Below are 18,257 nucleotides of genomic sequence, written 5' to 3'. Positions count from 1 at the left end.
AATAGAAGTGTGTATTTTCAGCTTTCATAAACAAAGCAAGGAAGAATCTGTGACTTCGCTCAGATCGGGGCTTGTTCCGACTTTCTTTTGTAAGGGTCGTGCACACGTTTTCTGCTGCTCCGTTTTATCTGTGAGCTAACATCTGCGGGATGTTTTAGTGCTGGGCCCACAGGAGCCCTCACCTCAGGGGAAGCAGCCTTCTTGCTGAGCTGCTGCACTGACACCGCTGACCTTCATAGCCATGCAAAGTACATTTCCTTCCTATGCCAAAGGATAAAATCAGCTGTGGGAAGAACAATGCATGCACAGACAACGTGGAAAACCCTGCTGAAGACCTTCAGACACCGAACCATGAAGCTGCACTTGGCCTCGCTCCAGGCTCTGTACGCATGAGCATACGCTGTGGTTATGAGCTCCTGCAGACAGGAATCACAGCCAAGCAACTTACAGGCAAATGTTTTAGGGCCTGATGTGCCACGGTTTAGGTGAGTGTAAAGCAGCAAAGTACCTCTGAAGTTCTGTGCTCCTGTTTATTCTCAGTGGGTTTTAGGCTAGGGGTACTCCCAAGTGAACATACGATTAACTTGAACTTGCTGTCAGCATGGAGGTGTAACGCTACACTGCCTCACACACCCTGATGCTGCAATTAGATACCAGCCCAATTCGTCATAGTTCCTGTGAGCTTTACAGCTCATGCCTATTAAGGAATGAAGGGGTTCACAACTGATGTGATAGTATGAGGCCAAAATGTATGTGCTTACTTGAATCGACTTATTATAAATACAGTCCTTGGAAGAAAAGCCAGTGCTCATCTATTCCGCGTTGGTTCCAATGGGCAAGGCTTATGGATTGCAGTGTATTTGTTCATGCCATATAATGCTGACCACTTGCAGCACAGCCACCCTCTGCCTGAAAGAGCAGCATGAATGCAGGCAGCTTTGTCAGGAGGATGCCATGGGAGAATGGCTCAGGCATGGCGGGGTCTTTCTGTGCAGCAGACGATTTGCTTCCCTCTCCTTGCAGTGGTGTAGCCAGCTTTATCCCTCATGAAGGATGAGGTTGTTGGCTTACAAGTGTTGGGTCTGTGGCTCCCTACAGTGGAGGACTTTGGGTCAGGTGTGTTGTGCTGGAAGGACAACACCGAGGGCTGCTGGGCAAGTATGCCTTGAGCCTTGATAGTGATAGAAGAAGCACTGTCCATTCCAACACAGCAGTTTGCCCTTTTCTGGAGAGAAAGAGAAAACAGATAATTTTTTCCCCTCTTCTTTTTCCTGTGGAAAGCCTTAGGCTCCTCCAGGGGGTGAGTAGTGGAGGAAGGGGGTGGATGGAAAGAGCTGGTGGCAGCAGAGGAGGAGAGGCCAGGAGACCGTGGGGCAGGAAGGCTGCTGCCGGGAACTTTGTCAGCGCGAAAAGGCCAAACCTCATCCTCCACCTTCTGAAAACTGCCGGAATGCAGCTTTTTGGAGACGTTGTTCCCCCTCACAGCTGCCCCAGGGGGCCCTGCATTCCTCTGGGAGGCCTGCCCTGTCTGCCTCCTCTTTCTTCCCTCCATATTTAACCCCCAAAGATCTTAGGCCAAGAAGGGCTTATGCCACCCCCAGCACCCCATGGGCTGGTGCAGGGCCCTTCATGCTGAGCTGCTGCTGTGGGGTGAGCAGTGCTTCTCCACAGACACAGCAGGGCAGGTGAAATTTTGGGCTGTTGAAGAAGTGTCCTGCCTGAGCAGCCACTGTCTGGAGCCGTGTCCTGCTATGCCATGTGTAGCCCAGCTGCTGGACAAGGAAAATGCCTGTGTGTCTGTTTTCACGTGGAACAAAAAGGGAGAAATCACATCACAGGGACAAAGCTGTCCCCTGCCCCAGCACAGCACAGGGGGAGGATGAGGAGGCTGCGGCCCATCTGAGTGTGTGCATCCTGTCCTCAGAACAAGGGCATGTACAGGGCCTGACTGATTTTTTGCTTCCATTACACTACAACTGCCTGTTACAGGGCATGCTCTCTGCAGTAAATTACACTAAGAGCCATTTAATTAACGCTAATGGCACAGAAGAGCCAGTGGCAGCCTAGGGACAGCTTTCTGGGGCTGTAAAGATGCTTCAAGCAGCGAGAGTAGTGCTGGGAAATCACCGAGAACCCAACAGGAGCCCAGGCAGAAGCAAATGCCACGAGCAGAGGGTGTGCAGTGCATGTGATCCCCCTTTGCCCTCAGCCCACCAGGCCAAATGCTTGCTTTTGGTGGCTTCAGAGTTACACCTGTATACCATGGGTGGCTTTGTTGGTTTTCTTCTTCCCTACATCAAACAGTTTGGGGTGGGTTTTTTTTTTCTGTTTTCTACTAAAAATAGCCTTCCATCGGAACAAACACTCATTTGGAGACGTTTCCAGCTCTGTTTCCCTGCTCTTTATCAGCGCACTAACACAAACAGCATGGTGACCTGCTCAACTAGCATGCGTGCCCTTTAGTAATCCCAGGCTGGAGGAGCACCGCACGCCGACGACATCCTGCCATCATTAGTCATCAGCTGAGCGTGGCTTTGAGTGGATACAGCCAGTGCATCCAGCCGCTCCTCTGTGCGTGTCCTAGAAGGATCCCTCTGACTAACAGATGGTTTTGGATGCTCTTTCACATGGGAAAATTGGGAAGAACATATTTTTATTGCACCCGCGCTATTCCATCCAGCCACGTGGATCTCCAGGGATGGAGACGTACTTAAGAAAAATATTCATTTCTGAAAGCTTCTACCATTTTTTTCACAGCACTTTCTTGGCTTAGCCAGCCTAGCAACGCATGCCTGTAATCTTATTTTGCAGCAATTAGTAAAATTTGCTAATTATACCGCTGACTATTTCAAACCAGTTGATTTCCCTTTGTAGCAGCAAATAATTTCCTGTTACACCAGTTCTCTTTAATTTTCTTCCGAAACAAAACCAGGCCAGCAGTGCCAGCAGTGTCATGCTGCTGTTATTAAATCGCTCCCTTTTCTGCCCTGGTTATTTGTCCTGTGTTTATTATTCCAAAGCAGTGCGCCTTGGATCCTCTACAGCTGTTCCGACTGTGTGTATTCAGCACCCTGCTGGCACCATGCAGAGCAACTCCCATTGCTCAGCAGCCTGTGTTTCTTCTGGCAGGGGAAGGTGGGTGTATTGGGAGAACCTTGGACCTTTCACGCTCACTTCTGGCGCATGCAAGCAACTGTTGACAGATAAGGAAGTTCAGAGCCCTAGGTGTGACTGTGGGCTCTTCGCTTGTGCCCAGCCCAGAGGGTGTAGCTACAGAGCCTCTGGTGAGCTCCCAGCGGGGCACAAGGTGTGAAGGTCCAAGTTTGCATCTGATTAGCACCACATGCATGCAAAACTAAGACTTAAACAATTCAAGAGAGCAAGCACAAAGGCACACATTCCTGTCCATGTAACTATATGGATTCTGTTGAGAATTCCACTGAAGATGAGGCTCTTAAAAGCACTTTAACACCCCACATGTCGCAGGCACAAGCATAAAGAACGTGGATATTTAACAGATTCTACTTCAGCTTTTTCTGTTTACATGTTCCTTTGCTGTGTGAGCAATTAGATGGCCTAAAATGGACTGCAAAATTGGCATGGTGCAGGCAGATGAGCACCAAAGGAGAAGTCCCCCATGTTCAGTATTGCAAGGCGTTTTGATGAGATTCCTGTGATCTCTCACAGGTGTGAGCAACACTCAGCTGAAAACCTCCACAAGAGCTCACTTGTCTCTGAGTCTGCAAGCTCTCGAGGACAGTGCAGAGGCAAATATCATCTCAGTCACTGGAGATGGCTATGAACACTCATGCTTAAGAGCACATTTTTCTGGGCTGTGATGTTTTCCAATACATTGCACTGTCCTATCACGGTTTTGGGATGGAAAGCGAGTGATGTGATGCTGAAAATATACCCCCCATGTCATGGACCTGCTCCTTGGCTTTCCTGGAGCAGTTTGTGTTGGGCCCATCCCACTGGGTTTAGCAAGACTCTTGCATCTCCTTTGGCTCATCTCTTCATGGAATGACAGCAGCAGCTGATCCATTTCAATGTGTGGGACAATGTTTTATACTGCCTTCAGCGCGCAATTACATCTGTACCATAACACAAGTAATAACTGTTAAATAAATAGCAGACATCTGTGTAAATTATTTTGCAGAGGGTTAATAACAGCCCACAGCCTCTATCAGCCCAATCTGGGCACAGAACAAACTTGTAAGTCCCAATTATTGTCAGATGAATGGCAGTCGTGCTTCAGATCAGGTCAACATCATGAAAAACGTCAGCAGGTGTCAGGACGACCACAAAACCCTGCAGCTGGCACCTCTGCCATCCTTCAAACACACACTTGCTGGGGGATTAGGCTCTGTCAGACCTTCCACATCATCTCTCACATTCCTTGTTTCCAAAACCTTTTTGTATCCTTTAGACCACACTGAATTTCACCTTACTGTAAACACGCTGGCATGACATCTGACCATACGCTTCAAGTGTGAACGCTGTTTATTACTTTCCCTTTTTTAGTGTCGAGAATCCATTCCGCATTTTTCTTTTTGCCTGGATCAAAGTAACATCTACCATTCACTTCTTCCTCCTGCAAGAGTAAATATAACCAGTACTAACAGCAGTAAACACTGTGGTCTGCTGCTCAGCCCCGTAGTGACTGCAGCCTTTGTTTAAAGGCACCGTAGGGCTGCTGGGCTTACAGCGTCTTTCTTCATCCTTGAAAATATTACGATGTTTTTTGTTGTTTGGTTGGGTTTTTGTTTACACCAAACATGTCACCTTTCCCCACAGGAAATCTCTGTTTGAATGGTTCCACAGGGAGCCTTAAACTTTTATATGGAAAAAGCAGGAATGTGCTTGGGCTACAAACTTTGCTTTAAAAGATCCCTTTCACAGTCTTTCAGGGACTTCTGAACAGGAGTTTTATCAATTTATAACAACATATATGTCAGGCAGACATTGGAATTCAAATTATTTTAACTCCAACTAAAGGCCTGTGTTTAAATGTCTGAATGCATTCCTTTGTGGCTAAGATTCAGGGAGTCTTAAAACTGCAGAGACCGTATCTTCGTTATAAAATATTCTATTTCTTAGTCATTCTTGTGTCAAAGGGCTGATGAAGGAAAAATGTGCACCACTGTGGTCCAGAAGGAAGCAGAAGTCACAAAAGCTTTGTTGCACATTTGGGCTCACTGAGCCTGAAATCTCCATTACGTAGCCAGATCTTTGCTGCCAAAACTTATAACCAAACTGATTTCTGCTACTTCTTAGTGATGACACTTCAAAGAATCTATCTTGACTTTACTTGCTCAGGATCCATTGGACTTAAATATTGTTTTGTGGGATATTTTTGTTGGTTTTTGTTTAGTCTGATACACTGAACGGCTGTTGGACTGGAGGGTTAACAGACCTCTCTATTTGACTAGCTCCTGCTTTAAGTGTCAGAAGGGCTCATAAATGGCCTGTTTTAATGGTTGTAAAGAAGAGGCATGCTCACACAATGAACCCTGCAACTGTCTCCTTTGAAAACCTTCTTCAAGCACTTGTTAAATGCCATAAGCATTTCCATGTGGATGTAACAGTAACAGTGCGCAAATAATATGGCTGGGATGAGGCATGAGAAAAGCTCTGTGTTTTACAGACATCTGACTTTTAGAAATGTGACTGATTGTTCTACTTAAAGAACCCCTCCGAAACAAACAAATGAACAAAAAACCCAAACCAGTGAACGTTAATTGAAGTTTTATGATCTAGGCACAGTGGAAACAAAAAGCACAGCGGCTGCCTTTACCGCTGTGTTACTGGTCATTGACTTGTCCCTTTCTCAACTCCCCCCACAGACTCTAGGATGGCTCATGAGTGGGAAGTCACTTCCATTTGCTCTGTGCAGAAACAATTGTCAGCACATTGTGGAATTTGACTCTCCCATGTATGAATCAACAAAAATATGCTAGCAAGTAAGGAGGATCCTGGCTAAGGCAGGGCTCAGCTATATCATCTGACTGGTTTCTTGGCTTGCCACTGAAATGCATGTGAAATAGATCAACTCAGCCCATTCTGGCTATTTATTATGAATAAAGCCATTAGCCAGTGCTAATTAACACTAAGTTGTTAGAAAACGTTGTTACTGAAAGTGCTGATTAATGGTAGGTTATCTAAGCGTGAGACACGTGGAGCAGAGATGGACTGACACCTGACATCTGGTACAGCACACACTCATGGCAGCTGTTTAGTTCTGGAATCATACTTATGTCTCTGCATTTGTCCAAGCCAGGTTTCAAATAGGATAGATTCCTGAGGCTGACCTAAAACCCACATGCTTTATAGCACTTACTTTCTATTACAATTACTTAGTTCTTTTGTACTTCCTTCTCATTCACCCAGAGAATATGGACAAACTGCATCTTACCATGACTTGATAAGAAACTTTAATTCTGTACATTCCTCCTTGTTGAAACAAATATTCAGCAGCAGCCTAATTCTGTTAACATTTCTCCCCCACCGTTATATGAGATTTAAATAGCCATCATTGGTGTTTTGAATTGCTTTCATCCTGAAAGATTCCAGTTCTCTTTCGCAGCCCAGCAAAGTCTTACTCTTGCACTAAGAAGTTGATAAGGGCAGTTCTTGGAGACAGAAAGGCCTTTTTAATGGTCCGTCCCTGGAGATGCTTGGCTCCAAGTTCACTTTGAAGAACCAGCTCATGGACTTCTGCAAAGTTGCGGGCTGCTTGCTGAGGCACAAAAACTTTGCCGCAGGCTTTGTTATTGATCTGGAAAACACAAACATGAGAACAAGAAAAGACAGAAGTTACCAGACTGATTTATACACTTTCATCTCCTGAAAGCAGTCCATCTCATTACGTGCGCTGAAAAAAAGTGGATCAAACTGTCTTTTGCCTCAGTATGAAATGCTGTAAGCAGAGGATAAGTTTTTCCATACCTCCTGGCCCCCTGGCCCATAACAGAATAAAAATCTGACTCAAAATACTCAAGCAAAATTTAAGTAGGAGCCACAGGAAGTGTTATGTTTTTGAAGATAGTAAGCATTAAGTGACTATGTAATGTGGTCATCTTTTAAGCTTGAAAACAAAATAGTCGCACAGGCTGAACAGGCAACGAACTGAACGGCTGGTATAAATAACACTAATCCTCGATTTTAGTATATAAAATGATATGAAATTTTAAATCCAGTTCAATCAAATTACTTGCTTGCTTGAGAATCTCCTGCTTTGCTGGCTGGACACCACTGTAACTATTTTTCAGTCACCTAAAAGTAACATGTATTGCTTGGACATAAAAATGCACAGGGCTTGTTTTTTTTTAAGTTCAGGATAAGTGGATGCAACATACCATAAATGAGAGTGACCTACTTCAGTTACCTGATTTGTATTTGATTTAATACAAAACAATCTGTGCAGTTCTCTGAGAGAGGAAGATGAAACAGCCTTTTAAGGAACAAGGTGAAGCCTCAGATGCAGTTGGGATGAGTCATTTCTGGTTTCTGACTAGCCTTGACAATTAATTTGCAGTGATAACGTAAGTAGACCTTTAACTATTCTTTCCTGCATCCATAACTTGGTATCATAAAGGAGTGTCTGTCTGTTAAGCTTTGCCTTTGCTACCTTCTGAGAAATAAACCCTTTGAAAAATGAGAGCATTTCATTTTTAGAGCTACTGTGAAAAAAAAAACACACACACAAGTAGTTCTTTTTGACTTGGCACTTCAGAGAAGAAAAATAATCCATGGGAAAAAAAGAAAATGGTCAAAATCAAACTTGGTAAAGCTTTAGTGAGAAGATGAAGCGAGCTTGTGGGACCTGTGGGAACAAGTTGCTAGGATAGTCCGTCCTTCAAAACTAAGCACGGTCAGTTAAATGCCATTACTTTTGTCCATGATGCAAACTGTTCCAGTGGACAGATGCTAGCGGGGGAAAATTGGCACAACTAGCCAAGCTGGTGCTGCTCTCAACAGACAAGACAACTGGGCTAGGTCAACACAGCAAATAAATGACTCCTAGCAGTTGTGTTTTCATTTCAGCACATATTTGCAGAATGGTTTTCATTATAATATAGGTATCCCGGTGCAGAGATAAATATATCAGTGCTGTTTCTAAAAACCAAAAAGCTGTCTGCAGGTTTGATCTCACACTGTATGTAACAAGCGCCCTATTCATATACTCTTCTAGTTGAGGCATTAGATTCTCCTCAGGACATGCATCTCTGGCTCTCTGCATCTCACTACGTCAGCATCGTATCCCTCATTAACGTCAGGTAGAAGCGCCAGCTCAAGAAGTGAGGGTGCTAGCAGCGTTATTTCTCCGAGAAACCTTTCACATAAAATCGCAACCTCAAAAGAGGTTGAGTCTTTTCTTCTGCTCAGAAAGGAAGCTGCTGATTTCCCTTCTGCTTTTTTGTTCTTTTTTTTTTAGAACAGACCCATTTATTCACAATCCTTTGGAGAAGTAAAAAGGAAAGTAAGTATCTATGCAGTTGTAGGCCTTCCTCACACTCAGAAGCACTAGAATGATGCAAATTTAGCTTATGTTCTCAAACAAGCAGTTGTAAGGCAGCAGCTGTGAACAGTTCTGCACCAGCTACACAATGTGAGGCACATTACAAATGCGTTAACAAGATGAAATGTTGTGACTCTGTGTTTGGGTCAGATTTTTCACAGCATTAACAGTGTATGTTAGCATTTAATATAAGTGCAGGCAAATGAAAATTATTTAACTTTGAGATAGTATTTAGATCAACAGGTACATGTGCATCTCCATTAAGATAAGTTTCAATGTCATTCTTGTATGCAGTTTATATTGTACCAGTCAAGGGTGCGGAGAGTTGGTTCATTTTGCTGCCTTGGGTTAAATATGGAAAGACAACTCCAGCACAGACAGGAAATAATGAAGCATCTTGTGTCAAGAGAAATAAAACCATGTCTCAGCAAGCAAATTGCAGCCTGAGGCAGTCGGAGATCCTGAGAAGAATAGGGTTGTGGCCCAAAGACTCAGCTTGTCTGTGCAGCCTTGTGAAGAGACACTGTCTTTTTGCAACTAACCAGTTCCTCCTTACTTTGACTTTCTTGTTTTAATGAAGGCAATTTGTTTTACAGCCACACAAAAGTCCGCAGTGGTCACATGATGGTAAAATATTCACATTTATGATGGTTTGTCACTGCTTCTCTTTATGCCCCTTTTACCTTGCTCTTAACGTAGCAAGCCAGGCACTCCCACACTCATTATTTTTAAGAAACATTCTCAGTCTGTAAGAGAAACTTGTCTCTCTCTTCTTCCATTCACTTATTTTCTCAGGCTTAGGAAACGTATTTACGCACATCAGAATATTCCATGAATTGAGCACACAGTGGCTGATCATTCCCTTATTAGAGGACTCCTACACGAGGCCATAGCTTTGATGAAGTGTGTGAGGACAAGAAACAAAAGTAATTTTCACAATGATTGCTTAAAGCAAAAATGATTTTTATTTTTCCATTTTCTAGTTTTGAGAAGAAAGTTTCAGTGTAAGCAGAGAAATATTAGTAAAGTTTAGCCTTTCTGATGCTCAGTTGGACAGTCCTGAAAGCATCCAGGTCAGAATTCTCTTCGTGCTGTTGCAGTTTTTACTTTAAAAATATATTTTAAAACATTTGCTTTAAACACAAAGAAGTTCCTATAATTACACAATTTCTCATGCATAGCTTCATCGTAAATTGAATCTTCTATGGCTGCTGCTAAGGATACACATCGAGCATCAGAGAAATTAGCGCTCTTAGCAGCATTCTGAACCATTCCGTTCAAGTGGACTGGACATGAAAGAGTTTCAAGACATGAAACTGTTTGCAAAGACACTTTTGATTAAGGAAATGCACAGCAAAACAGCTTCCCCTAAATCTAACCAACTTCTCTCCTTCTTAAAAAAGCCAAAAGAGCTAAACACAAATAACTGCACAGCCTATTTCTTTTACCCAAATGAGCTAAAAGAATACAACAGTTAAAAAAATCAAATAGAATTCATTGTTTCTGTTTCTGATACACGTAAACATTCAGAGCATGCAGTATTAAATGACTGAACGTCACTTCGTCTGGAGACATCTCATTCAAAGTACAGAATATCCAGACACACACACACACACACACAGAAGCTTAAAAAGTTTAAAGCACTGATGCTGAGACTGTTTGCATGATATATGAAAGACTTCCCTGGTGAGCAATGAAAAAGACAGGAGCACTGCTGATTTGTAAGACTGCTACGTGTCTGCAGACTATCAGAATGCCTGAGCACAGAGGACCTGAATTCAGGCTGACTGAGAATCAGCTAACGGAAGAGCTGAGACACAACCCATGAATCCCACCCACCTGACTCCAAGTCCCACAGTTGCTCTGTGGCCTACAGAGGCACTTGTCCAATCTCCACATGCACTAATATCCAGTCAGTGAAAAAGATTTATATTTAGACTGTCTCCCTTCCAGCCATACTATGTGTCTTTCATATAGGAAACCGTTTTAATTACTCAGCACAGCTTAATTGCAACTTCTGCCCCATCTCACCTTTCACTGAGCCATATAAATAGGGAACTGACTTCCACAAGAGCAGGGATTTTGTCACCTTCTCTGAGCATACAATGCATTAATTAACCCAACTGAAATTAAATGAAAAACTCTTACCAGAACAGACATCTCCACTACATCTGGTGGTTGAAGGTATTCTGGGTCTACTTTGGGCCAGGACTGATGCAGAACATCAGCACCCCAGTTATGATGAGTGCAAAGTTTATTCTCTATATGCGCCAGACCTGGAAAATGAAATCATATTATCATCAGAAGATTCAGTCTTTAGGATCTGTTTGATAAATAGGATCAGAACAAAGTTTACTTTGAAAGCAAATTCCTTCAGGAGGAAATAACGCTGTTTAGATGAGCATACAGCACATTTTAAACAGAAAGATACACAGCTGTGAAAACATTTGCTTTACGCTATATACAACAACTCTAACATGAACATTGGGGGTACATTTTAGATTAGAATTAGTATCCTTCAAAAATCTACTTGAAGAATTCAGCTGAAATATCAACCTAATTTAAGAAAACAAGCAGGGAAACATATAAAACCCTCCTGTTGAGGAACTCAGTCAAAATATGGCACAATTATGGCTTAATATTTTATCGCCTGTCATATGCTGGGTGGTTTCCTGCAATGTGCTGGGTAGTTTCAGCTGCAAGTCCAGCTACTCACAAGATGTGAACAATCTATTTACTCACAAATTAAAGGTTCCATGTAAGTATACCTTGCACAGCTTTCTTTCTTATTTCATGTACATGCTGAAGTAGTTTATCCTTTGACTTTATTTAAAAATACTCTTAAAATGGCTATAAATGATCTCCTTCTATTAAACAGACTTTGCACCCCTGGACAATTCATTCCTGATTTACTGAAGTACCAGTGGAATTAGTCGTAATTCATTCTGAAGCCACATTCTTTAATGGCAGTAAAGCTTCTGAGCAGAATTTATGTTTCTGTCTACTCCAGCTGCAGGGCAAAATAAAAAGATTTCACTGAAAATGCTGTCAAACTGTACTGACAAGAATTGCTGTAGTGATTCTTTCCCACAAATCCAGTTGATTTTTAAATTAAAAACATAAGGATATGGATTAAAGTTTTTTCTTTTTGTTTTAAAGCATATGCTTCCTTCAGAATTGCAGAACATAACAATCAGAGAGTATCTGAAAACTCATCTGGTTTGAGGAAACTCGAGAAGATAAAGAAAGCACGGCACAATAGCGGACACTGCCAGCAGAAACATACACCATGCATAATACACCAATTTATTTAGTTGGATTGTTTAGACTAATAGGGCGAATAACAGCAAACAGAAACATAAAAAGAAGGCAGCTTCCTCCACAATGAAATCCACCAGATACTTGTCAGTGCTTTTTCAGACAAAGCACTTCTGTAAAGCGACACACAATCTCGTTTTCTGAAGCACTCAGAAAGAGACTGTGGTGGACTGCTGGGAGCTGGTTCCAATGGCAAGCAAGAATCACACAGAACATGCACATTTCCTAAGAATAACAATGAAGCCTCAATCTTTTTAGGTAAATAATTGATTAAATTCTTCAGTGCATCTGGATTTGTGTGTTTTTCCCCTCGTAACAGTTGCTCAGAAACTGAAAGAGCAAAAGATAAGAAATCAAACAGAAAAAAAACTAAAAACCCAACCCTTCACGCTGGTGATTCATTATCACATTGACTTGAAAGATGACAGCTGCTAAATTCTTCCCCTTTTGGCTTTCAAACATACAGATGAGCTCATCTCTTTCCAACTGATCACATGCCTGGTGGCAGCAGCATGCACACTGGCCACTCCTCACTTTCCTGTTAAAGTGGGTTCTTCCAGCTTTTAAAAAAAAACATTTTCTGATAGAAGTCAAGATCAGGGCAGAAGCAGGGTCACATTTAATCCCTGTGGAGGCTGTTGGTTGTAGTAAACTTAGTAATCAAAAATAATTAAGATGTATCCTGAAGCAGATAAAGTGTGGTTAAGGACCTTGTCTGGTTGGTTTTCTTACTATAAAATGGGCTATGAGCTCACCCATAAAAAAACTGCAAAAGTCAACAGAACTTGTTTCAGAAAACAGCTTGACAGGAAACCAAAATGAAGGTTTTACTTAGGTTGCCTGTTTGGCTTCCTGCCTTAAATTCACATTTTGCAAGCTGTACAATGCAGAAAATACAGTCGTGATTTGTTTGGCGTTTTCAAAGTGCAACACACAGGACCAGAAAGTTCACTGTCTTAATCTAGAGCATATCTGGATATCTGATACATTAAATAAAAGCACCGTTGCTGATCCTAAGAACCAACAATTTCACAGACTCTTACTGCAGAAAAATTAAAAACTTGGGATAATATCTTGTACTGGAAAGCGCCCACTGAAGCGCACGTTATGAAGCAGTGTGCATTTTGCTTTCTATTTATTGTCTGGTTTTGATTTTTCAGCTCTATCTTCTTCTGCAAACACAGGACAGAAAGCCAGCTTACACATACAGCCATTTCTGGGGTCAGATCTTGTGCTTAATCCAAAGACCTGATCCTGCAGTTGGATCTGTGTCAATGGACTTTCACTAGCTGGCAAGCTAACGCTGAAACAAGTTTTCCCCAGCCAGTAACTCACTGGACTGAAGCCTTCATTAACACTGCAGCATATTATGCTACTGTAAATGAGTGAGCTGACAGGCAGAGGAGAGAGGACAAGTCTAACAACATTTAAGCTCACGGCAATGTTTTATTAGCATTATGTGAGTCATTAGTATTTCATTAAAATAATCCTTCCCCTGAGGTGCTGTTTGGGTGGAAGAGCAGACTGGCAAAATAAGGAGAGATTTAAGAAGAACAGTGTGCAATCGTCTATCATGAAGGCAAGGTAGGACAGTAAAGTACTTCTAGTCTTAGAGGAAAAAAGCATTAACATAATGAATCTGTTAAGTTCCAAAAATGTTGCACATAGTTTGACATGGAATTATGTATGCAAGAGAAAAAGACGTGATTATGAAATAAACGGAGGCATGGCTGGTATGGTGAGGGACAACGGCCAGCACTGAGAGCTTAACAAAGGAAGGCAAGGAAGACGGAAGTCTTTATGGGAGATAAAAGGAAATTAATTAAGGCTTCTGAAACTATGCCACTATCAGTTTTTATTTTCTAATAGGGGATGGAAGGAGACCAGAGGAACAGCAGACGGTGACTATGAGGACACATTACCCAAATGCTGATAACCTTTGGATTTAGCAAAATCAAAACAGATTCAGCTTACAAGTAGCTCAGAGCAGGAATTTCCAGCACTAAGTAGAGATACAATCTAGACCAGTGTCTTCTTGGTCTCTGCAGTCCCTTCCATGGACTGTTAGTTTTTACTTCATTCTTCACACGCTCTTTTACTTTTTAATGAATCTTCCTATTTGACAGACTCAGACAAGATGAATATCAGAAATACCTTTCTGGAGCCCAGAAGGACAATGCCTGCCTGTCACACATTAAAGGGCCTGCAATCTCAAAGAACTTACAGCAGTACAATAACAGCTATTTGCGGACAGCTCTGAGAGAAACTTTATTTTACAACTGGCAGCACAAGTCAGAAATATATAGATTAATTCAGTACATTGCTTGGGGATTCATTTTGTTTATTTCTTAGTGCCAGAGCACCAAAGAGGGTTGTGAAAAACCCATGTTACTAAAAGCTCACTCTAGGATGCGTTTCCAGTTCTGCAGATTCCCTGAGAATCCCTTTAATCTTCTGAAAATGATCTGCTTTCCTCCACTGGAACAGACTTATCCTTCATTTTGCATTACTCTTAGAAGGAAAAATCATTCTTAATTCCAGGCTGGTCTTATTCTTGGATTTGTGCAGGTTACTTTGGGGGACTTCTGCATTCCACTTTTCTATGAAAACCTGCAGCATCCCTTAGCTTCCCGTCTATTCTTCAGGAAAGCCTTGTTGGGCACGGACTGAACCCAAACACAGAAATACTTGCAGTAGAGCCACCGTAATGGTAGTTTTAATGTCGCTAAGACAATTATACCATTACAGTTTCCAATAATTACGTTTCATCTCAATGTATCTTAAGATGCATTTATCACGGGTATAAATCTTTCGTGCACCATCACTAATAAAAATGTAATAACTCACAATAAGCAGTTTCATATCCTCGTGTGGACAGCAAAAACACAGTACTACTACAGACAAACAAAAAAACCCCACGTCTCAAATGGTGTCTGTATATTCCTCAGATACAAGGCTTCAGGAAGGAAACAGATTTCCTCATCCTGTTAGTGTTCATAAACTGCCAAGATATCAGGCGGATGAACTCTTCCCGCACTGAGGGGCTACAGTAGCTTTTACATTAATAAGCTGTAACACAGCATCCACATTACACAGTTAAGACCATCAGGGTGATGCATCAAAATACTGACAGCGTCCTCTTCTAAGCAGCAGAATGAACTACTTCACACACAAAATAGCAAAGCAGTCAGTTACAGCTTTTTGGCTGCTGGAAGGTGAGGCGCTTATGAAACAGTGTTCAAGCAGCTTTTCCCTTCCCTTCAAACTAGAAATATTTGCTGCCAGTACTGAAGTACACTCTTCAAACAGCTCACAAAAAAAAAGATCAAACTCTTTCTCCAACCTGATGCATGAAAACAAGGTGGTCACATTTAAACTGAATCCCATGGGAGAAAAACTCCCCAGATGCAGAAGAGGAGTTGCTGTATCTTGAATCTACACAATTTTACCTTAATTATATTTAAAACCTGAGTGCTACATGATGTCCTTGGGATATCAGACTGAAGTTCTGAGTTTGCAAGGCTCATCAACCAGCCAATAAAGAAAGCAAGTGGATCAAAATGCTAACATTTCAAATGAACTCCAATTTAATTCTTACATATAAGGATAACATTATTATCATCAGAACAGTGTACATCAAAGATGCCGGTTAGTCATTATTTCAAATGTCAAGCAAAACATCTTTAGTTACCACGTTAAAATGACTTTTTACATTTTCCTTATATTGTCACTGGTTGGTAATCCTTTTAGACTGACTGATCTGCAATTACGTCCAACTGCATTTAGAGAAGTTTTGTGCTACCAAAGAGGATAAACCATACATAGGTTACTCCAAAAGGAATGCCTGCCATTTACTGCCAGGGAAACTGCAACAGGTACAAAGAGCACAACATCATTATCTGATTGAGCAAATTCTCAGCTATGAAACAGTGTTTTTCAGCACAGTCCTCACCATTAGCTATGCATTTGCGCCAGCATGAACAAGAGCCTGCACTCATGAAAATCTGCACCATGGAGATGACCCACTATTTCACAGCTGCTACAACTGCATCAACTGCGTGTTGTCCATGAATTCCATCTTTCATTGGCCTGAATGGATGCAATTCAAAGTGCCAAATTCAGACTGCACAGTGGGTGTGATAGGACAGTGCAGCCGAGACTGGCAATGTGCTCCACAGTCTTCAAACTGGTATAAGGCCTTGTGTTATTGTGATGGAAGAGAAAGGTTGAAAGAGAAAGTTTGAGATTTGTCAGTGTTGTGATGTAGGGGTCAGAGCTGATGATTTGTCCTGGCTCCAGGAAATCCAGGAGAATTTCCTATCCCACAAAACAGTGCACTATGCACTGAGGGCTGCATCTTGAACATTTTCTTCAGTGAGGAATCATGTGTCACCACTCCACGTACTGCCACGTTCTGACTCTGCCTCATAGTGGTGACACCATGTCTCATTTTTGCTAATGATGTGATCCAGGAAATTGTCACCTTCAGCCTTATACTGACTGCACAGGTCCTGACAAACTAGCATATGGTGTTCTTTCTGTTCCTGTGTGAGCACCTGTGGCACACACCGGGTGCAAACTTTGTGACATTCCAGTGTTGTCACCGTCATTTCCAATGCATGGAAGCCAATATTCTGCTCTATACACAGTTCCCTGGGTGTAATCCACTGATTCACATGGATGAGCTGATTGAGACACTGTTCATTTCATGGTGTGACAGCTGTGCATGGCCATCCAGAATGTGGCTTGTCTTTCATGGTACTGTTGCCACTGCTGAAACGTACCACTGTGCTCACATCCATGGTTTGGTCTCCATAAACAGTCAGGAAGTGTCTGTGAATGCCAATGGGTGCCATTTTTTCCTTGTGGAGGAATTCAAATCCACACTATTGATTCACCTGCACTTTCACACCAGACATCATTGCGTCAGATTGCTCCTCTGCTGCCATCTGTCACACAGCAACAACGTGTAATGGAATACTGGTGGGAAGGTTCAACCTCTACTGCCATACCACCACCATCTGCCTCTGATGTTGTGGGCCAGTACAACAAAATAGGAGGTATTACTTTTTGAAGTAGCCCTCGTAGTTGGAGATTTTCCACCAGAAGTCTCAATCCCAGGACAGAAATGCTAGATGTTGGTGATTTCTAAATAATACTGCCCTCTTACTGAAAAACAACAGCTAAATGAACATACATTCTCTTAATAAAATCATTTAATAATTTTGATGCAGTGCAATGATTACCTTCCTAAAAGAGACTGTATTTTTCCATGTTCAGTGATAACATTTCTCAGGTAATAATCACCAAAAATGTGTGTTGTTTTTGTTTTTTTTTTTATGCCAGGGGCACTGAATTATAGCATGCAGTATTTGGACCACGGAAGTAGAATTGCATTTTTAATTGCAGCCAGCAGCTGAGGACAATACAAACCTAATTTTTATTATACATTCTTTCCATTCTTACGTCAGAGAGCGTCACAAAACAGCAAGTGTTCAATATCCTCATTCTCCAGTGATTTTGGCAAAAAAAAGGAAAGACCCCCTTCTGTTGCAGTCAAAATGATCAACAGGATTAAGCTTAACATTCAATAAATCATGCTAGTTAAGACATCTGAGTGATTTCCTGTCATGCTGTGAAACGTATTTGACAATTCTGTATCCCTAACCAGCATTTGAATTTCACAGTTCACATGGCACTGCATGTTTAGGTAATAAACCCAGGCCACTTTTGACTCCATCTCAAACATTGTGAAAAACAAAATCAGAGCAATTACTTCAATTTAAATGAAATATTAACTAGATGGAACTTTCTGTTGTAAGACAGTATTGACAGAAAGTAGCATTTTCCAAGTGAATTGCATCTGATGCAATTGTTCTGTTCTGAACAATTAGACATTCTGAGCAATTAGATTATTCCAAACATCTTAAAAATACTGGAAATGAAAACAAAATAAGAATCCCCCCCATCCCCCCACCCAATAGGTCCTGTTCTTCCCAGTCTGTGCTACTATGATACTACTATCAACAAAAGCAGCCTTTCTTTGGCATTTAATAATAGCTCACTGTCACATGCGGCTCTGCAATATGAGCCATTTAATCGTTCTATTCTGTAAACACTTGAAAACGTAAAGTCCTAAGATGACTGTCAAAAATAAAACTGTTAAAACAGCATCCAAAAGCTAATATTAGGTCCAAAACCACATAGCAGTTTGTGGCCAGCCTTACACAGAACATATTCCTATCTTCCCACATATATCTTGGAACTTCTTCCAATAAACCTTAAAAATAACTGTTGAACTCTCCACCTACATCCCTTATTCCACAGGTTTTAACTATAGTAACGCTATGAAATTTACCCACTTGGGATTCAGACCTCAAGGCTTACCACTGTGATGGATTTAAGAAAAGAAAGAAAA

At 41.7% G+C, this 18,257-nt stretch overlaps 1 protein-coding gene across 4 annotated transcripts in view; it reads right to left on the bottom strand.

Annotated features, from left to right (window-relative positions):
- Positions 1-5,731: 5,731 nt before the first annotated feature.
- LARS2 (leucyl-tRNA synthetase 2, mitochondrial) overlaps positions 5,732-18,257 on the bottom strand; it is a 121,208-nt gene continuing 108,682 nt past the window's right edge. For all 4 annotated transcript variants that reach the window (XM_032442390.2, XM_085540507.1, XM_015854175.3 and 1 more), the window contains 2 exons: positions 10,670-10,797; positions 5,732-6,778 (listed from right to left, as the gene is read on the bottom strand). In XM_032442390.2, the coding sequence (XP_032298281.1) occupies positions 6,599-6,778; positions 10,670-10,797 (308 nt within the window). In that variant the 3' untranslated portion in view covers positions 5,732-6,598. The remainder of the gene's footprint in view (positions 6,779-10,669; positions 10,798-18,257) is intronic.

The sequence above is a fragment of the Coturnix japonica genome, chromosome 2, assembly GCF_054131305.1.
Source record: "Coturnix japonica strain WE chromosome 2, WE-NBRP24, whole genome shotgun sequence".
NCBI lineage: Eukaryota > Metazoa > Chordata > Aves > Galliformes > Phasianidae > Coturnix > Coturnix japonica.
This window is presented reverse-complemented; position numbering and strand designations above follow the sequence as displayed.